This window comes from Panthera pardus, unplaced genomic scaffold (genome assembly GCF_024362965.1).
Source record: "Panthera pardus isolate Hobbes unplaced genomic scaffold, ASM2436296v1 HiC_scaffold_21, whole genome shotgun sequence".
NCBI lineage: Eukaryota > Metazoa > Chordata > Mammalia > Carnivora > Felidae > Panthera > Panthera pardus.
The window spans coordinates 1,329,277-1,350,658 of record NW_026526777.1 but is presented as its reverse complement, the minus strand read 5'-3'; the positions used below and the strand labels follow the sequence as shown (position 1 = coordinate 1,350,658).

General features: G+C 59.6%; 2 protein-coding genes across 6 annotated transcripts; one reads left to right on the top strand and one right to left on the bottom strand.

Annotated features, from left to right (window-relative positions):
- The first annotated feature begins 1,182 nt into the window (after positions 1-1,182).
- On the top strand, positions 1,183-9,295 carry PKLR (pyruvate kinase L/R). 3 transcript variants are annotated; one of them, XM_053908790.1, is made up of 11 exons: positions 1,183-1,297; positions 2,255-2,437; positions 4,412-4,503; positions 4,612-4,743; positions 4,828-5,014; positions 5,376-5,646; positions 5,768-5,918; positions 6,216-6,368; positions 6,462-6,628; positions 7,345-7,526; positions 8,035-9,295. In XM_053908790.1, the coding sequence occupies exons 1-11, from the start codon at positions 1,198-1,200 to the stop codon at positions 8,139-8,141; spliced, it is 1,725 nt and encodes a 574-aa protein (XP_053764765.1). In that variant the 5' UTR covers positions 1,183-1,197; the 3' UTR covers positions 8,142-9,295. The 3 variants fall into 3 exon arrangements, with proteins under 3 accessions (XP_053764765.1, XP_053764766.1, XP_053764764.1); XM_053908791.1 differs by lacking the exon at positions 1,183-1,297 and adding an exon at positions 1,581-1,691; XM_053908789.1 differs by lacking the exon at positions 1,183-1,297 and adding an exon at positions 1,731-2,119.
- Positions 9,283-21,280, bottom strand: HCN3 (hyperpolarization activated cyclic nucleotide gated potassium channel 3). Of its 3 annotated transcripts, none has more exons than XM_053908786.1 (9): positions 20,271-21,280; positions 18,617-19,510; positions 15,117-15,546; positions 14,049-14,210; positions 13,457-13,675; positions 12,909-13,055; positions 12,247-12,487; positions 11,281-11,445; positions 9,283-10,845 (listed from the first exon to the last, which is right to left on the bottom strand). In XM_053908786.1, exons 2-9 carry the CDS (start codon positions 18,892-18,894, stop codon positions 10,145-10,147), a joined length of 2,343 nt encoding a protein of 780 aa, XP_053764761.1. In that variant the 5' UTR covers positions 18,895-19,510; positions 20,271-21,280; the 3' UTR covers positions 9,283-10,144. The 3 variants fall into 3 exon arrangements, with proteins under 3 accessions (XP_053764761.1, XP_053764762.1, XP_019286893.1); XM_053908787.1 differs by having other exon boundaries at positions 20,959-21,280; XM_019431348.2 differs by lacking the exon at positions 20,271-21,280 and having other exon boundaries at positions 18,617-20,121.
- Positions 21,281-21,382: the final 102 nt, after the last annotated feature.

Sequence of the window (21,382 nt, the reverse complement as noted above, 5' to 3'; positions counted from 1 at the left end):
AGCTGAGCATGGGGCCTGCTTGGGATTCTCTCTCTCCCTCTCCCTCTCTGCTCCTCCCCCTTCTCAAAATACATAAACAAACTTTAAAATTTATTTTTAAAAATATTTTTTAATGTTTATTTATTTTTGAAGGAAAGAGAGGCAGAGTGTGAGTGGGGGAGGGTCAGAGAGTGAGGGAGACACAGAATCCGAAGCAGGCTCCAGGCTCCGAGCTGTCAGCAAAGAGCCCGATGCGGGGCTCGAACCCACAAACCACGAGACCATGACCTGATCTGAAGTCGGACGCTTAACCGACTGAGCCACCCAGGAGCCCCTAAAATTTTGTTAATGTTTATTTTTGAGGAAGAGAGAGAGAGACAGAGCGCGAGCAGGGAAGGGGCAGAGAGAGAGGGAGACACAGAGTCCAAAGCAGGCTCCGGACTCTGTGCTGACAGCACAGAGCCAGACGCGGGGCTCCAACTCACGAGCTGTGAGATCATGACCTGAGCTGAAGTTGGACGCTTAGCCGACTGAGCCACCCAGATGCCCCTAAATAAACTTTAAAATAAAATACATTTCTCTCTTTCCTCCCTGTTGACTTTGCTGCTCTGACACCCTGATCGGTTCTTTAACAGCACTTACAAACTTTGTGGTTCTATATTCATTTCTTTGGTGCTTGTTTATAGGCTGTCTCCCCACACTGCTAATTCCATAGAGGACAAAGGCCCTGTTTTGCCCACCGTTGTATCCTCAGGACCTGGCACGAAGTAGGTGGTGCATAAGTATTGGTCAATGAGCAAAAGGTAGCCAGCGTCCCGGTGACAGCGATGCCATCAGAGCCCGTCCAGAGACTGTCCCCACACCATCAAAGTGCTCCCCAGGCCCTTCCTTCAGGCTCCAGTCTCTACCATAAATCCTCCTGTTCCCGGATTCATCTAGGGCTCATTTCAGTAAAGGACAAAGGAAAAGGGGCCATATCACCAAAATCTCTATTCAGGTTGATGACAGCATGAGTGGATTGAAGACTTACCGGGAAAAATGGATGAGAGAGGGGGAATGCCAGGAGACGGGGCAGAGCACGTGCAAGCCTGGGGGAGGGACAGCGTGTGGGGACCCGGGCAGCCAGCAGGGCGTGCCCCTCTTCTCTTCTCTGGTCCCTTAGATAAGACAGTAGTTTGCCCATGCTCCCACCCCACACATAGTCCCTTCCTTTGTAGCATGTCCCGCCAGGAGAATGTGCCACCCCAGGACTTTTGGTCAAGGATCTCTAATTCCCTAAGGGACTTCATAAATACCATCCTGATCGGGGCTCCAGGAGGTAAGGAGAGGCAACAGAAGCCACTGCATAGGAGGCAACGAGGGTGGAAATCAGGAGCGGAGGTAGAGATACAAATAATAGACATCTGCTGCCGGCCGAGAGGGCCTTGGCATTGGGGCGGGGGTGGGGGTGGGGGTCTGTGTTTATTGGAGTCTCCCCGGTGTTAAGTTTTGGGCCCTGGCCTGAGCCTCTTTCCCAGCGCCTGTAGGCAGAGCACACAGGAGCCTGCCGCACGGGAACCACGGGGTATGCCCGTGTTGCCTGGACTCTGGCCCCTGGTGGTGACACTTTAACCAGCACACACAACTGCTCCCTAGCCCCGTGCCTCATGCCTCGGCCACAGACAGTGTGGGGCAGACACCCAGAGACAGGAGGGCACCCGGGAGCATGGAGGGTGCGGCTGGACGTGGGGCTCCTCTGGGCTGGGCCGGGTCAAGCTCCGGGGACCCTGGGACCAGAGTAGCATTGAAGGGGCTGGGGAACTCAGAGGAGGGGCTCGGGAAGTCCACCAATTGGAAGGAAGAAAACGGGAACCTTAGGAAAGGGGACTGGGTGATTCTGGACAATGAGCAGCCAGTGTGGACCAGAGATGGTGATGGGCCGAGGCTGAGGGAAGTCAGCAGCTGAAAGGCGGGAGGTCGGGCTTGTGAGGGCAGGCCGGAGTGGGTCAGACCCGGACACGCATCCCATCTCTGTTACTTAGAAGTTCTATGATCTGGGGCAATTTATTTAATCTTCCTCAACCCCTGTCTCCTTCTCTGGAAAATGGGGACACTTGTAGAGCACGTAACGGTACTCGCTCCACAGGATCCTTGGAACTAGGTAGGATAATGCATGTAGAGTGCCCAGGCCCGAGGAAGGACCCCGGGAAACCTGGAGCGCTCAGGGCGGGAGCGCAGCGCTGGGATGAAGGGGGGGGGGTGAGGCGGGGGCCCACACAGCCCTCTTCTGCTGCAGGGCCAGCCGGGTACCTACGGCGGGTCAGCGGGGCCCACCTGGCCCGCGAGCTGGGCACCGCCTTCTTCGAGCGGCAGCAGCTGTCGGCCGCCATGGCGGACACCTTCCTGGAGCACCTGTGCCTGCTGGACATCGACTCGGAGCCCGTGGCCGCCCGCAGTACCTGCATCATCGCCACCATCGGTAAGCAACCCCCCCCACCCCCCAGCCTCCCGGACCTCTGGCCGGGTCATTCATTCAACAGATACTTGTTGAGGCTTGGTAGCCAAGGTGTCAGGCCCAGGCCCTGGGGGTAGATCAATGAAGCAGACAAAGATCCTGACCCCTGGGGAGCTGACAACCCAGCTGGGTGAGACAATAAATACTAACTGTAGGGGCCCCGGGGTGACCCAGTCAGTTAAGCTAACCGTCCAACTCTTGACCTCGGCTCAGGTCACGATCTCCCAGCTTCTGGGTTCGAGCCCTACATGGGGCCCTGCGCTGTTGCAGAGCCTGCTTGGGATTCTGTCTCTCCTTCGCTCTGACCCTCTGCCACGGGTGCTCTTTTTCTCTCTCTCTCAAAATAATAAAAATGGAAAAAGGCTAAACATAATAACTTAAAAAGGAGTAAATATTTAGCACGTGAAAAAGTGATAAGAACAATGGAAAAAAGAAAAATGGAGTGGAGGAAGGGACCAAGGGCGGGGGGTGGGGGGGGGGCAGGCTGCCGTCCCAAGCGGGGAGAAGATCAGATCTGCGCAGAGACGGAAGGAGATGTGAGGAGGGCGGTGTCTGTGGCGGGTGGGGGAGAGTTCCAGACCAGGGGGCAGCCAGCACACAGGCCCTGAGTCAAAGAGGCTGGGACGGTTAGAAGACATCAAGGGGAGAGTGGCCGGATGAAGGTATTGTAGAGAGAAGGCCATGTAGGGCCTGGTAGCCACTGTCACAGTCTGAGTGGGGTCCCCCCACCCAGAGAAGTGGGAAACGACGGCCCAGCAATGAGCAGGAGAATGACTGGTCTCCCACTGCACTAGGGCCGCCCTGGCTGTACTGGGGAGACTGGGGTGGCGGTGGGGCTGAAGAAGGAATCAGAGAGGAGTCAACTAGAAGGTCCCATTATCAACTGAGCAGGAAAGACGGTGGAGGAGAGGTTTTGAGGGGAGGAGATAGGAGCTCGCTAGGGGCGGGGGAGTTTGAGGGGCACAGAGTCAACCAGAAACACAGGTCTGGGTTTGGGGCAGGGTCCGAGTGGCAGATATAAATGTGGGAGGTGCCAGCATCTAGATGGCATTTGAAGCCACCAGACTACCACCAAGGGAGCGAAGAGAATCAGGCATCTGATGTGAAGGGCGAGGGGGAGGGGGGAGCAACAGAGGCAGAGAAGGAGCGGCCGCCCCGGGAGCAGGAAGCCAGGAGGGGCGCGTCCTGGAAGCCACGTGAGGACGCGTGTCAGGTGCTGCCGAGGGGCCAGTGGCCGCATTTAGCGACACCGAGGTTCCCGGTGACCCTGGCAGGAAAAGGTGCCGGCGAGGCGGGAGGCCAGCGCCGACTGGAGCCCGAACAAGGAAGAACAGGGGGCGGGGGGAGGACCAGAGGCAGCGAGCTCTGAGAACTCCTGCGACGAGTTGTTCTTCAAAGGAGAGCAAGGAGACAGGGCTGGAGCCGGAGGGGAACTGGGGCTCAGAGGGTGTTTGGTGATGAAACCGAGAACACAGGCTTCCATGCTGATGGGAACGCTCCAGCAGAGAGGAGAGCACGGATGGCTCGGGCTGGGGAGGTCGGCAGAGCGGGGAGGGGGGGGGGAGGGGGGCAGGGCAGCTCGCTCGGGCCTAGAAGGCCTCTCGGCTCCAAAGGCCCAGACGGACCCCAAATGCCCGACCCGGCAGCCGTCTCCTGCCGTGCCCCCTCCCGCGCCGGGGGACCCCCGCCCTGCAGCACCTACATCGCCGCCCGGCTGAGGACGCTCCCCTCCGAGCCCCCCACAGCGCCCCCACCCCCGGGAGGCAGGTGTTGGCTGCAGAGGGAAGCAGAGCTGCTGACGGGGGAGTAGAGGCTGCTCAGGGAATAAAGGTCGGGTCTCCGGCCTCCCGTGGCGCGGTGATGGGTTTGCTGCCCCCCCCCCACCCCCCCACCCCCGGCTTTGGGAAGAAGGTCGCCTGAGCGGATCCCCGCTTCCAGGGCCGGCCTCGCAGTCGGTGGAGCGCCTCAAGGAGATGATCAAGGCCGGGATGAACATTGCGCGCCTCAACTTCTCGCACGGCTCCCATGAGGTGCGGGGCGGGGCGGGGCCGGGTGGGCGGGGCCAAGGCCTGCGCGGGACGGGGTGGGGGGGGCGCCCTGGCGACCTTCCCCTGAAACGCCCGCTCGCTGGTCCGCAGTACCACGCTCAGTCCATCGCCAACATCCGGGAGGCCGTGCAGAGCTTTGCAACTTCTCCGCTCAGCTACCGACCCGTGGCCATCGCTCTGGACACCAAGGGACCCGAGATACGCACCGGGGTCCTGCAGGGGGTGAGAGGGGCGGGGCTTGGGGGCGGGGCCGGGGGTGGGGGGGCCCGGGGGCGGGTCTCACGGCCCCTCTGGCCCCGCCCCTAGGGCCCCGAGACCGAAGTGGAGCTAGTGAAGGGCTCCCGGGTGCTGGTGACCGTGGACCCGGCGTTCCGGACGCGGGGGGACGCGAACACCGTGTGGGTAGACTACCCCAATATCGTCAAGGTCGTGTCGGTGGGGAGCCGTATCTACATAGACGACGGGCTCATCTCCCTCCAGGTGCAGAAAATCGGTGCGGATGGGCCTCCGCCCCAGCTGCGGGGACGCGGGGTGCGCTCCTTCTCCCTGGCCCCCTCGCCTCGCCTCGTAGACCCGCCGCCCCCGCCCCTGGCCAGCGCCCTCCCCCACCCGTCCCCGGAGCCCCCGGGGTCCAGGCTTGAGGGCTCAACCCGGGTTGGGGCCGGACTGCCGGGTTCGTCGTCCCTCCCACGGACGCCCACCGGTGCCTGTTCCGTGCACGGCCCAGGCCCCAAGGTGGCCAGACAATAGGACACGGGTTCCTGATTTCCTGGGGGCCCAAGCCCCGTGCCCCCCCTCCACGACTCTGCCCCCGGCTCGCCCCTGACCTACGCTGGCTCTTTCCATGCCTGCAGGCCCGGAGGGGCTGGAGACCCACGTGGAGAACGGCGGCGTCCTGGGCAGCCGCAAGGGCGTGAACCTGCCCGGAGCCCAGGTGGACCTGCCGGGGCTGTCCGAGCAGGATGCCCGGGACCTGCGCTTCGGGGTGGAGCATGAGGTAGACATCGTGTTTGCCTCCTTTGTGCGGAAAGCCAGTGACGTGGCTGCCATCCGGGAAGTTCTGGGGCCGGAAGGACGGAACATCAAGATCATTAGCAAAATCGAGAACCACGAAGGCGTGAAGAGGTGAGGCTCGGTCCCTGTCCCCACCAGGCCCCAGCCGTCCCCAAAGCCCTGCCTCTTCTCCAGCCTGCCTCTCCCTGGCGTCTCCTGGCCCTTCCTCAGCCCTGACACCCCAACCGCCCAGGTTTGATGAGATCCTGGAGGTGAGCGACGGCATCATGGTGGCTCGAGGAGACCTGGGCATCGAGATCCCACCTGAGAAGGTTTTCCTGGCTCAGAAGATGATGATCGGACGCTGCAACCTGGCGGGCAAGCCTGTTGTGTGTGCCACGCAGGTCTGGAGTGAGCCCTCGGGGGGCCCCGCGCGTTCTCCGGGCTGGGGGAGGGTGAACATCCTCACCTTCGGTCTCTAGCACATTTTGCCGTCCAGTGTTTGATCCTCAAGCGACCGAGCTGGGAAGAGACACTGTGAGCCCGCGTTTTGAGACGAGGAAACGGGACAGCCAGAGGCACACAGTTCGTGGCTGTGACCCTGGCTTTCAGGGCCCTCTGAGAGTGGCAGAGAAGTAGCTCGGGCAGGGACCCCAGGCAGAGTGTGACTGCTACAGCTCTGACGCCCAGATGTCCGCCAGATGCTGGAGAGCATGATCGCCAAGCCCCGGCCGACTCGGGCAGAGACGAGCGACGTGGCAAACGCCGTGCTGGACGGGGCGGACTGCATCATGCTGTCGGGGGAGACCGCCAAGGGCAAATTTCCCGTGGAGGCAGTAAAGATGCAGCACGCGGTAGGGGGCGCCCCGCCGAGACAGATGCGCCGGAAGCCCCGCCCCTTCCGGGCTCCAGCGCCTCGCCCCCGCCTGACCTCCAGGTGTTCGCAGATCGCCCGGGAGGCCGAGGCTGCCATCTACCACCGACAGCTGTTTGAGGAGCTGCGCCGGGTGGCGCCCCTGAGCCGGGATCCCACTGAGGTCACTGCCATCGGCGCGGTGGAGGCCTCCTTCAAGTGCTGTGCTGCTGCCATTGTCGTGCTGAGCAAGTCTGGCCGGTAAGGAGGACGCCGGCAGCACCGAGAGAGAGCTTTGGGTCAGGGGCACACTGGGACGGGCCCCGGGCCTGGGTTCGGCCTTGTCATCAGGGACGAAGGATAGAATTCTGGGGCCAGAGCAGAGGGAGCTCCAGGAGAGCGGGAGGCCAGCGGGGGCGGGCCTTGGGCACGGCAGGAACTGTGCTAGTGAGCTCCAGGGAGCTGGAAGGGCAGTGTGACATCACTGGGCACATTGGCTTCCAGGCCATCTGGGCATCTGGGGCCCCTGAGCAAGTCCTCTACATTCACCCCACAAAGCCTTACAGTGCTGAGTGTTCCAGAAGGTCCCAGAAGGTTTTAGTTCAAGTCTTTGCTCTCAAATCGGCCCTGAGACCTCGGGTAAGTCACCCAGGCTCTATAGACCACTTTTTCTCGTGGAGTCGTCAGGATTAACAAGAGACGTTTGTGAGTTAAGTACGATAGGGTTTCATGTTTCTCCAGAAGTTTCTTATTATCTGCCTTGACATGTCCTTCATTGCGTCTTATCTTCCTTATGTGGTAAGAAGGGCAGGCATTCTTATGCCCATTTTACAGGTGAGAAAAACAAGGCCCGGAGGTATATGATGACTTACCCAGGGCCACACAGCTTGTTTGTGACACCTGGGACCAGAACCCCAACTCTTGTTTCCTGGCTCACTACTGCCTCACTGTTCTGAGACCTTCTCCACCTCCTGCAGCTCAGCACAGCTGCTGTCTCGGTACCGACCTCGGGCAATGGTCATTGCCGTCACCCGCTCTGCCCAGGCTGCCCGGCAGGCCCACCTGTTCCGAGGGGTCTTCCCCGTGCTCTACAGTAAACCTCCAGAGGCCATCTGGGCAGACGACGTGGATCACCGGGTCCAATTTGGCATTGAGAGTGGTGAGCCACCTCGGTTTCCTCCCCACCCAGCCCTAGGTCTGTGTCATCAGGCCCCCGACCCCACTTTCCACACCCACTCGAAGGGCCTCGCCTCCCTCCTCTGGTCCCAGATTTTCCCTGAGAAGGTCACTAAGACACCGGGCTATTTGGGCCTCCGGGGGCCAGGGGACACACTGAGGAGGGCAGTGGGAGAGGGGTCGGCCCAGCCGCCGCTGCTGGAGCTGGATGGGACGTAAGGAGTAAGAGGTGAGAGTACAAGGGGGACCCCGTCCCCCCAGCTGTGTGGCTGTGAGCATACTCTGTCTCCTCCCGGGGGCGTGGCAGCACTGGCAGCAGGCCCAGTACTGAGCCGCCCAGCCCGCACACCCGCGGCGGCCACACTCTCTGTGGCGCCACCTATGGGACACTGTGCACTGGAGGAGACGGAGGGTGGCGGCTGGTTCTCACTGTGGGGCTGGCCAGCGTCCCCCAACGGCTGATGGTCATCTTCCTCCCGCACCCCTGCTAGGAAAGCTCCATGGCTTCCTCCGTGTTGGGGACCTGGTGATTGTGGTGACAGGCTGGCGACCTGGCTCTGGCTACACCAACATCATGCGGGTGCTGAGTGTGTCCTGAGATGCCGTGCCCCGCTGACACAGCCCAACCCGGACCCCCACCCCCTCCACCCCACACCCCTACGGCCCCACGGCCGTCTTCTCTGCTCTCCTCCCTCCCTGCCTAGGCCACATCTGCCATCCAGCCCCATCCCAGGGTGCCCCTTCCCCGCTCCATTTCACGCAGGCCCCTTAAGTCTGTGTCCAATTAAGCACTGGCCATCTGGAAGCACCAGTCCTCCCGTCCCTGCACCCAATGCTCTCAGCCTAAGATGCTCTGAGCCTTTAATCCTAGCTTAACTGGTTAATTCTATTCCTCTGGGCTTCCCATACCGGGGGGGGGGGGGGGTTGCGGGGAGGAGGGGAACAGGGCCATCATGTCCACCGTCTCCACAAAGTCACCATTTAAAAAATGTTCCATATCCATGCAGTCTGATACCCTCAGTGTGGCCCTCATGCATCTCCTGGGGAGAATGCCACCTCTTTCCTCACCGTGACACGGTGACGTCAAAGCACCACCGTTCTGGGGGAAACTGGGGTAGACCAGTGCCGGGGAGCACAGAGAGCCGCGTGGGCTCATCCCGTCACTGTCCTCACCAGTAGGCCGCTCCCTGGCTGTTCTCATGCCCACCTCGTGCCTTGCTGGGTCAGAGGCCCCGCTGCTTCCTCCTGCACCCAGACATTCCTTCCTGCCCACCTTGGTCCCCACACAAACCAGGAGCCAAGACAAGTATCTCTAGTTTCTTTCTAAACCCAGCTGTTTGGGAGTGATTCTAAAACCCAGGACTCTTCACCCAAGAGAAGGATGACTTAGGGTCCTGGCCCTGCATTCTCTGCTACTGTAGAGCAGATGTGGGGCCTGGGACGTGGGGTAAGGGGTTCCCCTTGTGCCTGCGAAGGCAAAGGTACTGAAGGGCCTGCCCTTCCCCAGGCTCGGATGTCTCGGGTCCTCCCCTTTCTCTCTCACCAATGGTAAACTCTAAACTCCGAACAAAACCCTTAAAAGTAGCAAGAGTCCACCCTTCTGCAGCTCCCTGTAGGGAGAGGGCTCAATATTGCTGCCTGCTGATAGAGCTGAGCGAGGACCCTATAAGGACAGGGAGGGAGGGAGGGATAACGGAATGGCTGAATAAAATGAATTAATGATAAATAAAACTAGCAAATGAATAAATACAATTATTACATGATTGAATAAATAAGAATAAACAAGGAAGGGAGGAAGGAAAGAAAAAAATGGCCACCTAAGGATTCAGCCGCTTGCCCCCCACCTGGGGGATCCAGGCTGGCACATTAAATAGGGACGTGCCAACCGTCCCTTGGCCTCAAGGGGGACACCACTGGGGCAGGGAAGAGGCTGCTCCCAGTTTACAAAGACAGTTGTACCACAGGGACAGAAGGTGCAGCGAACTTGACAGGAGACAGGTGTTCCCACAGTAGTGTGTGTGTGGGGGGGGGCAGGAGGTATGGAGGGGGAGGGGCCACACGCGGCAGTGATGGTGGGTGCCCACGCTGGGGAGCCAAGACATCTGTTGACAGAAGCGGAGGCACAGGTGACTGGCAGTGCCCAGCTGTGCCAGGGAGACAGAAGTCAACCCACAGCAGGTGGTTCCTGCGGGGTCAAGGGCAGGGAAACAGAGACATCTAGTTGCTTGGCAGTGATGGGGGGTGGGGGGGGGGACAAGGACTTGTGCTTCGTGAGGCGGGGGCCTGGGGCTGAGCCTGCGCCTGGCAGGACTATCGCAGGAGAAACCCTGCTCGGAGGCCTCAGAGTCACTTCTACTTGGCAGTGAGGACATGTAGCGCCTGGCACAGTGTCTTGAATGTGGTAGGCGCTCAGTACATTTGATGAACGGGTGAGTGGATTAGGAGGATGTCAGACAGACTGCAGGGTGCCCGAGCTGAGGACAGAGGCCATCTCCTGGGGAGATATTCCCACAGGGCCGTGTTTCGGGTCTCCCTGACCTTCCCCAAGAGGCATCTGCCCTCGGGTGCGCACTGGCGCACCCAAGAGCTTACCCAAGGGTTTCACATGTTGGCAGAGAGCTGGGGGCCCCGGGGGGCAGCTGGCTCAGGTGCTGATGGCCTGGGCGACTGAGCTGTCCCTGGCAGCTTGGCCAGGAGTCCTGAGGAGGACAGGCGTTCACTTCCCGAGCCCTTACGCCCAGGAGAGCCGTCACCAGCTGCCCGTTGAGGCAGAGAGGGTTGGGAGGCGGAGAGGGGACGGCCCCGAAGTCCTAGTCGCCGTCCACCTCCTCCTGGGGGGGGACCCAGCAAGGACACCTGGGAGCGCCCAGCCCGGGACAGGCTGGCATGAAGGGTTCGGGCAGGTGGGGCAGGCAGGCGGGAGGTGGATGCCCACGGGCCCCGGGCCAGCAGAGGGCCGGCTCGGACGGGCACTAGTGGGGAGGCCGGGGAGCCTGCTGAGCGTCGGGCAGAGCGAGCGAGGAGGGTAGCTGGAGAGTCAGGGGAGAGGGGCAGAGGGCCCCGCTGGTGAGTCAGGGCGATGGCCACACTGGAGGTCACGGCGGCCGCCTGCAGAGGCGCGTGCACCAGGGGCTCCCACAGCACTGGCTTTCCGCTGAGCCGAGCTCCTGTGCCCGGGGCTAGGCCCCGAACGCCCCGGGCCATGTCCCTGTCGTGCTGTACCAAGTGCTGCTCCATGGTGCCCCCGCTGCTGCCCGGACTTGGTTCGGAGCGTTTCCGCTGCAGGACAGAATTCTTCTTGCCTAGAAATGGTCCCGGGAGGGAGAGAGTGGAGATGGGGAAGGAGTCCAAGCTGGAGGTCGGGTATCAAAGAGCAGGGGCATGAGAAGATGAACTCGGAGGACGGCAGCGGGTGAGGGATGGGAAGGAGAGGACGGGGATGGGGGGAGGGGGTGGAGGTTGGGAGGCAGGGGTGGAGAAGGAGGGTCAGGGATGAGAGGATGTCTCTGAGAGGGCGAGAGGGAAGGAGGACTCGGCACAGAGACACGGGGCCATCTCTCCAGGGGCGGGGGACACTGTGCCGGAGGCCTCGCGGGGCATTTGCCGGGAATGGCGCGGGCCGGGGCGTGATGCCGAAGCGCCGGAGCCTGGGCCCTGGGAGGTTGGGGGCCCCTCGCGGGGGAGGCGGGGCGGGGACGCGGCCAGGACCCGGGGCAGACAGGCTGGACGAGGCTCACCGATGCGGCGCAGCCGGTCCATGGCTACCGTCTCGAAGGCCCGGCGCATCATGGGGAACTCTTCCAGCACGGCGTTGAAGTGGTCCACGCTGAGCGAGTACAGGCGGCAGTAGGTGTCGGCGCGCACGCTGGCCGTGCGCCGGCCCCGCGTCAGCAGACAGATCTCTGTCCAAGTCGGGAAGAGGCCCTCAGGACCGCGGTCCCCAGAACGCCCTCTCACCGGGCCCGCGGCAGCTGACCCGGCCCCCTCCCTGCCCGGGGCCAAGGCCCTGAGACGCCCCAAGCATCGTCTCCCTCCATCCTTCTCACTCTCTCCAGATTAAAGCCGGCACACAGGTGGGCATTGCTGGCTCCGTTATGCCAGTCATTTCCATTCCCGGCCACCTCCTCTGCTCTGGTCCGAGGGGCAGGCCTGGGGCAGTGCCCTCTGTGTACCTGCCCCTCCCACCCCTTTGCGTGAAGTCCAAGGGCAACCCAGAAGGAGAAGAGCAGTGCCAAAGGGCAAAGGGCATCCAGGGATGCTAGCGAGCAGGGGTGGTTTGGGGCCTGAGAGAGGACATCTGGTGGGGTGGCCCCCACTGACGCAGCCTGGGTCCCGGGACCCTCCCCACAGGGCACCCCACCAGGGAACCGTCCAACTCAAGCCCCTGGAACAGTATGGCTCGATTCCTGTCTTTCCTTCGTCTCCTAGGGTCCCCAGACTTCACCGCTTGAGGGTCTTAGAAGGCCCAGTGGCCCAGGAACTTTCCCCACCCCCGCCCTGCTGCTACCAATCAGAATCTCTTAGGAAGCTATTTAAAGCCACAGAGCTCCAGGCCCCAGGCCCAGAGATTCTGACTCAGGAGGCCTAGGGAAGGGCTAGAAGTCTTGGACTCTGCACACAGCCAGGCAGGAACAGTGATCCAGGGGAGCAACTGCCCTCCGTCCCCTGCTCCAGTCCCCCCACCCTCCCTGAGGCCTGCTGACCCCCAAAGTAGGATCCATCGGTGAGGCGGGTGTCCCGGGCACCGCGCGCCAGCACGCTGAGCAGCCCGTGCTGTATGAAGTACATCTTCCTGCCCACGGAGCCCTCGCGCACCACGAGGTCCCCTGGCTGGAAGACCTCAAAGTGCAGCTTGGTGAGCACCGCTGTGACGAAGCTGGGGTCGGCGTGGGCGAACAGTGGCATGTGGGCCACCAGGCCGCGGCAGGTGAAGTTAATGATCTCCTGGGCAGGGGAGGGGCCTGTCAGGCAGGCTGTGCCCCCTCCCCCGAGGTGCCCCCATCGAGCTCATCTGTCTCCAGAGGCCCCACCCCTGGGGTCATGATCTGCCAAAGGATGGGGATGCTTCAGTGGGCCTGGGACCATCCCTGCACTCCTGCCTCCAGAGCTCTCCCCCGTAATCCCCCGCAGGACCGTGCCCCCCAAACAGAGATCCCTGCAGGCCCCGCGTATCCTTCACCCCCGTAAGACCTTCAAGAAAGACCCTAATCCCTAAAAGCACCCCCCCCCCCAAGGCCTGGCCTCCCACGAGGCCCTCCGCAGGCCCCACTCCCTATAGGTGCACCTGCTGACCAGGAGCCCGTACCCCAGACGGCACCTCAGAAGCCCCGGTCCTTGCACAGCCCCCTCCGGGGCCCAGTCCCACCTCCCGAAGCGGCTCGCTCAGCTCGCCCAGGATGCTCTCTTCGTCGAACATCTTGCCCTGGTAGCGGTGCTCGTAGTACTCGTGGATGCGCTGCCGAGTGTCGGCGGGCAGCTTGTGGAAGGCCATGTACTGCTCCACCTGCTTGTACTGGGGGGCGGGCGACGGCAGTGGGTGAGAGGGTGCAGAGACACGCGTGGCGCAGGAGCAGTGGCGGGGTATGTGTGGAAGAAAGATCACAGACACAGGCCAGACCCGGAGGGGTGAGACATGGAGACAGAGGGGGTACACAGGGCCACAGAAGGACATGTGGGTAACAGTGGATACGGGGAGCACACACAGCACAGTGACAGGAAAGTCCAGACATGGGCAGGGGAGGGGCCCAGGGACAGGGACATAGGGCCAAACAAGGAAGAAGTTACACACAAACAGACACAGGGCAGGGAAGGACACGGAGACCCAACAGGAGCATGAGCACAGGCCTCAAGTTGAGCTACCCAGCCCCTAGCCCCCCTGCAGGCCCACCCCTTCCTTCTCCTGCCCCTGCTCACCTTCTCCTGGTACTGACGTCGGGAAGAGTCCAGGGACTGGATGAGGGCGGTGGCATGGCCGATGAACATGGCGTAGCATGTGGCGCCCACGATCATGCTGAGCATGGTGAGCCAGACGTCGGGCATGCCGACAGGTGCCTGCTGCCCGTAGCCAATGCACAGCATGTGGCTCATGGCCTTGAACAGGGCGTGGGAGTACTGGCGTCCCCACGAGTGGTTCTGGAGGGCAGAGTGTACTGCACAGCTGGGCACAGCCTCCTCAGAGCCTCCTTGTCCTCCTGCCCCCCCGCCTTCCCTCTCTGGTGGTCCTTCTGTGTGCCCCTTTCTGCTTCAGACTGGCCTCCCAGGAGGCACTTCAGTTTGGTTCTGGGGGCCTCTCCGCAGCCTGGGGTGGGGGGGTCCGTTTTGCCTAGGTTTCCTGCCCTGCCTGCTCCCTCCAACACAAAAGCACTTCCTGTAGGTAGCCTCCCCCACCCTCAGCTCCCCACCTCCTCGCTCGGCAGCTCCCGTCTCCGGCCCCAGTGCTCGGCCCCGCTACTCAAGCACGAGAGCCCTTCGAGGGCCCGGAAGGCAGAGTCGTGGGAGTCCTCACCGCCATGTGGTTGATGGAGACCCAGCAGTCAGGGGGGAAGTCCTGCAGCATGGGGACCAGGAACTGCAGGCAGCCGTCCCAGTGACACAGCAGCAGCATCATCCCGATGAGGTTGAAGATGCGAACCACCGCGCTCGCCAGGTCGTAGGTCATGTGAAAGATCTGAGGATTCCGAGGAACGGCGGCTGTGGACGGGACCCCTCCCCGCCGGTCCTCCTCTATTCCTGGCCTTGCCAATTCTCTCCTTGAACTCCTCTCTAGCCCCAGCCCCCACGGATCTTTAAAATGCGCTATTATTCGTTTGCACAGAGCTCTACAGCACACACGTACAGCTAATACAGAGTCGGCTGTGTTACTACTCTCTGATCTTACGGAGAGGGAATCGATGCCAGTCACGTGCCCAGAATCACACACAGTGTCACAGCAGAAACTCAAAAAAATCTACTGCACAAGCTGCCCAGGCTGTGCCCACTGGAAAAGAGGAGAGAGGGCATGCCCGGTGTCATGTCCTCGGGGCACGTGTGCGAGGATTCATGCCAACAGCCCCCTTCCCTCCAGTAACACTCACAGAAAACACGCTGACAACTTACTATGTCCCAGGCACTGTTCTAGGAGGTATTAAGTTACAGGTATTATTTCCTTTTATCCTTATGATACACCTCATCATGTGTAAGTGTATTTAACATTTTCATCTTCTAGAAGAGGAAACCAAGTCTCCTATAGCGTATAGTAAACTGGGATACGATCACAGGCAAAGAAACTGCACAGCCCACACTCTGCACCCCTAAATCCTGCTCCCCAGCCGCTGGAACTCCAATGTCTCCCACTCCCTCCTTCCAGAGTCCAGCTAACCTGCAAGCGCTCCTCCAGCCTCTGCGCTCCGCCCTCCTCACCTCCGGGTGTGTGTGGGGGGGTACCCCCTGAACCCTCACTCTGCCCCTGCTACTGACCCACCCACTTTGGAGGCAGCCCACCCAGCCGCCTCACCCCGTGGCATCACCAGGAGCCCCACCCATAGTGCCGTCCCGGAGGGGCCTGCGAGCCCCCCTGCCCACCTCCCTGCCCCACCTCCTCCCACTGGTGTATGTAGCGGATGAGGCGGGAGAGGCGGAGCAGCCGCAGGAGGCTGAGGATCTTGGTGAAGCGCACGATGCGTAGGGCCCGCGCCGTTTTGTAGACCTCGGCGTCCAGTCGTGGCTCCAGCTCCACCACCAGGAAGATGTAATCCACGGGGATGGAGGAGATGAGGTCGACCAGGAACCAGGTGCGCAGGTAGCGAGACCGGATGGCGCGAGGGGCCAGCAGGATTTCAGCACCCTCCTCTACCACGATGCCTGTGCGGAAGTTGAGTACCAGATCCAACAGGAAGAAAGTGTCAGAGAGGACATTGAAGACGATCCAAGGTGGGGAGTTCTCCTCCTTGAAGAAGGTGATGCCCACAGGCAGCACAATGAGGTTCCCCACCATCAGCAGGAGCATGATCAGGTCCCAGTAAAACCTAAGGTGGGGGTGGGGTGGGGAGGAAGGCCAGGATGACACTTCACCAGCCACCAGACAAACGGCAGATAGTCTGATACAGCCAAGAGCGGGCAAGGATTACCGAATAACGGGATGGCCACTTACAGCTGGCGGGAATGTAAACTGGGACCACCATTTGGGAAGCCAGTTTGCTATTATCTAGTAAAGCTAAACATTTGCATTCCCTGCCACCCAGCAATTCCATTAGGAGCATACACACGCTCAAGGGAAATATGTGCTCCAGGAGATGTATACAGAAATGTTCATAGCAGCATTGGATCTGGAAATGACCCACACGTCCATCCGTAGAAAAATGCAGATAAATAATATAAACACAGTAGGTGAATAGACTGTGGTATACTCACGCCCCAGAATAATAGACAACCCCGACACCACCCAACGGCAGCCTCATGCTGAATCTTGCAAATTCAATGTTGAACAAAACGAGAAATAAAAGGATACACAGTGGATGAGTTCACTTGTACAGAGTTCAAAAACAGGCAAGACTAAATTGCAGTATTTAGCAATTCACAGAAAAGTGGTAAAACTATGAAGAAAAGTAAGAAAATGAGTGCCTCAGAAGTTAGAAAAGTAGGTTGCAGAAAGGACTGTGGGAGCAGTAAGGATGCTTTGGGGTGCCAGCAACCTAGCCTCTCCTGACCTGGATGGTCGTTACAGGGGGGGTGTGCCTTGGAATGACATATACACATGTGTGTGCACGTAGACGTATATATATGTATGTATACACACACGTGCGTTTTGAATATATATGCAACATGATGTATCATTATACACTATCCTACCCAGATGCCTGCTATACACACGCACCTACTATATGTATACATCCTCACTGTATACATGTACATATGTACAGATACATATACCTGCTTAATACGTATAATGTATACGTAATATCATGTACATGATTTATGTCACTATATTATATATCTTAAAGTAAAATAAAAAGATAAACTACCCTGTGCTAACCTCCCAGGAGTGTTGAAAACACACACACTGAGACAATGGATACGATAGTGCCATACAAGCACTGGTTGGTTTTATGACTCACCCACCTTTTCTTCCCAGATTTCTGAAGAGGTTGCTGCTGCTTCCATCTCAGCTCTCTGCCCATTCCTAGTCTAGGCTTTCACGCCCTCCCCGGCCCTCCCCACCCCACCCCTCCTTCCCTTCCCAACCCAGCTGGACCCATAGTTCCTGGTTCTCTGCTGGGATCTGCTCATCTGTGTCAGGGTATGGAACGGGGGGGGGGGGGGGGGGAGTCTGTTCTGCCTCCCATCCGAACTGAGCTTTTTAGGGATGCCCCACCCCCCTCCCCAGCACCTCAGACAGGGTTGCACATAGAGAAGCTCCACAGGAGATCCTGAGGCAGCGCGGTGAAAAGCTCTGCACGCCTTTCCTTCCCTAATCTCCCTGTGCCTGCTGGCGCTCTGGCCAAGCCCAGACAAGGGCACTGGCAGGGGAGAGCCACACTGCTGTGGTGAAAGTGTGGAAAGGAGAGGTCAGGAGGAAGCTAGCGAAGCTTTCATGCGGAGAAGTCTGAAGTGGTTAAAAACAGCGTTAGCTAGAGTGGTTTAATTCCAGGACACACCTAATTGCAGTATCAAGTCAGGACTCAGCCCTTTCTGACTCTGACTACAAAATCAATCTCTTCAGCTTCTAAAAGAAGCACAGGGGTCCCCAAAGCCAGGTCTCCAGGAAGCCCCTCAGACCGTGTGCTTTCCATCAACAACAAATCCTTGACCCCCCCCCCCCTTCCCCTCCCTCCTGGGCCACTGGAGAGTCCTGTACTGTGTGCTGAGAGCAGAGGGGAGGGGAGGGAGGGGAGGAGAAAGGAGGGGAGGGGAGGAGAAAGGAGGGGAGGGGAGGAGAAAGGAGGGGATGGGAGCGGAGAGGAGGGGGGGAGAGGGGAGGGGAGGGGTGGGGAGGGGTGGGGAGGGGAGAGGAGAGGGCTCGCCCAGCCATGGAGCATCTTCACAGCCTGACTCACAGGCAGTCACAAGCTTAGCGGGTGATGCAGTAGAGAAGACAGAGAAGCGGCATGATAATACACAGCTTCTGGGGACACATCTGCGGGTAAAATGGGGGGGGGAGATCACAGGAGGCTAAAACAGGTGCACTGGTGGGGTAGGGATGAGGCAGTAAAGAATAGGGGAGAGAAAGGAACAATGGGAGAAAGAGGAACATTTAGGGAGTGTGTATGTCTGTGGGTTCAAAATGATGTCCAGGTCTCCAATTGTGTTTCCAGGCTCCTGATCCACACCTCATCTTTCCTGCTCATTTTGCTCCCCACCTGAGGTGCTTTGGACACACTGTTGCCTCATCCAAAAGCTGTCCTTCATTTCCCCCAAGGACAGAGCTGCTCTCCTCCCCTAGCGACCTTGATGTAGAGGTACAGCCTGACGGGGACTGTGAAATGGCCCCACCTCCACCCTCGGTCCCTCTGATAGGCACCTGGGAGGGTGCCCCTGCCGTTGCTTCCTCAATCGCTGGGAGTCCCGGCCCTGCCCCGCTACATCCCGCCTTCAGCACCAGGGACAGCGGCAAGAACCGCAGCCGGGACATCCCCGGCCCGCGCCCCGCCAGCGTCTCTATTTTTCCTGGTAGTCGGCCCTGTTGAACTAGGCAGGTGCTGGGGGTAGGAGACAGCAGAGCTCGGTTTCCCCCTCAGGCTGACCCCGAGCCTTGGGACATGGCATAATTTCCCAGATCCCCAGCCGGCAGGACTGCAGGAGGCAGTCGTCCCTAACTCCAGTAGTCTCTGTGGTCCAGGTGGAGTTCTGGATTCCTGAAACGGTAAACCCAGGTCTCTGGTGTCTCCTCTGGTGTCAAGTCACTGAAGACCTCCGGCTGGGGATCCCTCGCCCAAGAATTCCCAGGCTAGACTGGGGGAAGTGACTCTGTTGTCCCACCCAAGGACCCCCGGGCCGGAAACGAAGAGTCTGTAGAGGGTGAGGCGTGCCCTGCCTCCGTGTCGCGGCCCATGGGGGTGGGATCTGTGTCCCCCGCCCTCCTTGCTGGGGCCCCAGTACCGGAAGTCGCTGTAGGGGTGGATGATCCAGGCCCCCGCTGACTTGACCCTCTCCTGCTCGATTTCCACTGCCTTGTGGCTGCCGAACACGCGAAGGGAGAACTTGTTGACCGTGGGCTGGAGCAGCGTCCCGAGTTGCCTTCTCTTGGGCTCGGGCCCAGACCCGGGCAGCGGTCCCGAGGCCGCGGTCACAGGCGCCGGAGCAGCCAGAGGCGCCGCTTCCAGCCCAGGGGTCGCCCGTTCGCCAGCTCCCGTAGTCGGCCGCTGCTCTGCCTCCATGATGCCCGGTGGCTTACACGCTTGGCGTCCTAGACCCTGCCGCGGCCATCCGGGACGCCGACCCCTCCCGGAGCAGGAGCCGGCGCAGCCCGGCGGGCTCCGAGCTGCCGGCTTGCGGGGCGGAGGGGGTGTGTGCGCCAGACTCGCGGGCGGGAGGCAGGCGGCGGGTTGCGCGGCGCCCCCTGGCGGGAGCCTCCCCAGGAGGGGGCGGGGCCAAGGAAGCCCGCCTCCAGGGAAGACTCCGGCATGGGCGTGGCCTAGCAGATGGGGGCGGGCCCCCAAGTAAGGGAGGAAGAGGCAGGGAAACACAGCCGGAGTCACGAAGGGGGCGTGATCTGGTGTTGATGAGCTCTTAGCCAATGAGCTATAGGGAGGCGGAGCCGTCCGTGAATGGCGGGAAAAGCGGACGCTGGTTGTAGATCCCGGAGTCTCCGGAGGGCGAGGAATTGGGGACCAAAGAAGAGGTGGGGAACGGTCACTCCAATTCACGGACTTCCTGCATTTCACTGTCTTCCTCTCAGCACTCTCCTAGACATACTCCTTTCTTCTCGTCTTCTCCATATTCCTCCTAGTATTTCATTTGCAAATTCATACTGCTAACTTTCAGCAAGAGTGACTGCGGACACAAAGTTGAATACAAAAGTCCCGCTGTAAAGCCAAGCTCAGCTGTGCCCGTATGCAGACAGAACAAGGAGACTGCGGTGCTGTGTGATGTTCAGTGCTAGAAGTTCCCAAACATCTCAAATTCTTCCCCTCATCTCCGTTTCTTATTGCCACTGACTTATTTCAAGCCTTCAGCATTTTTTCACCTAGGTTATTTCAGAAGCCTCTATAAGGGGCCCTATACTCTCTCAGGCCAATTCTTTTCCCACAGTCTGCCAGAGTTACCTTCCTAAGATTCAAATGTAACATGTCCTTCAAACCTGTCCATCTTCTGTAGGGTTACCTGTAAGCTCCTTAAAATGACCTGCCAGGCCCTGCAAAATTTGGACCTAATTTCAATAGCCTCTCTTCTGATAGTCCCTCTCTTGAAAGCCAGGACTCTAATCATGCTGAAAGGCTTTATTCTACCTTGTCTCCAGCCCTCTGCAAATACTTTCTCTACCCGGTATTCTTTTCCAATTCACTTTCCAAGTGTTGCCTCACATAGTATCTCCTCTAGGAAACCTAGAAACACACTTCCAAGTCTCCTTTCCCCAACTAGATCTAATCCAGGGCTTTCTTTCTTTTTTTTTAAGTTTATTTATTTATTTTGAGAAAGAGAGAGAGAGAGAGAGAGAGAGAGAACACAACTGGGGAAGGGGCAGAGAGGGAGAGACAGTATCCCAAGCAGGCTCCACATTCAGTGCAGAGCCTGACTTGGGGCTCAAACTCACCAACTGTGGGATCATGACCTCAGGTGAAGAGTCTGATACTTAACCAACTGAGCCACCCAGGCGCCTCTAGTCCAGAGCCTTCTTACAGTGTTCATGGCAGCTCTTGTCACAAGGCTGCCATTATTCGTTTACAGGTCTTTCTCTCCCATTAGACTCTGGGGTTCCAAAGAACAGGAGCCTTGCGCCTGGCACACACCGTGGATACTCAGCAAATGCTTGCTGAATGAACGCATGATCCGGAAAGGTGTTCGTGGAAGAGGAAGGGAATTTTCCCCTCTTTCCTTCCAACCCCTTCATTACCCTTACTCTTCTATTTTAGGGAACCTTTCCTAAACCATTTCTGGCTAACCGATCTAATCTCCATCTAACTACCTTCCATCCCAGCTCCCCTCTGATATGTCCTGAATTAATATACTCTCAGGTTATTTTTTCTTTTTCGTTTCTATGTCTCAGTTCCTTCCATCATGCCTCTAACTCGGTCCAGTTTGTCTCAAGGTCTCCTCCTTCCTCTTCTCCCCCCTCCCCCTCCCTTTTCCAACTCAGTTCATTTACACTTCCCATGTATTATGTGTGAGTTCGGAACATACAGTTCTCGAGTGTCTTCCCCTCTTTCAGCACCTGATTCTCCATCCCTCCTTTTCTCAAACCCTTCCTCCACGGCCTTACCTCCTGACCCACAGGTGCCTACCTTTCGCTCAGGACAAAAGGGGGCCGCCCCTCCTTGCGGCGGCTAGGTAACCGGGCTGTTTTAAGAACTGGATATTTACTGGCTGTGCCGGACAATCAGACCTCACCACCGCGCCTCAAAAGCTGTGTGGAGGGGCGACACTCGTAAATGACAACTTCCAGGTCCCTTTTAAACCTCCAAACCTCACAAAGTAAGCCGCAGAAGTGTCATGAAGACGGCGCAAGACAGAGGAACGAGCCGAGCAGAAAGGCCGCGCGGCGGGACTGAGCGCGCCCGGCCGACCCCGCGCCCCGCCGCCGGCGCGCTGGAACCCCCGCGCCCCCGCACCCCTCGGCGCTCCTATCGCCGCGCCCGCCAGCTACGCGAGGACGCGGCGGCGTGCGCGCCCTGGGGGCGGGGCCCGGGGCAGCTGGGCGGGGGCGCG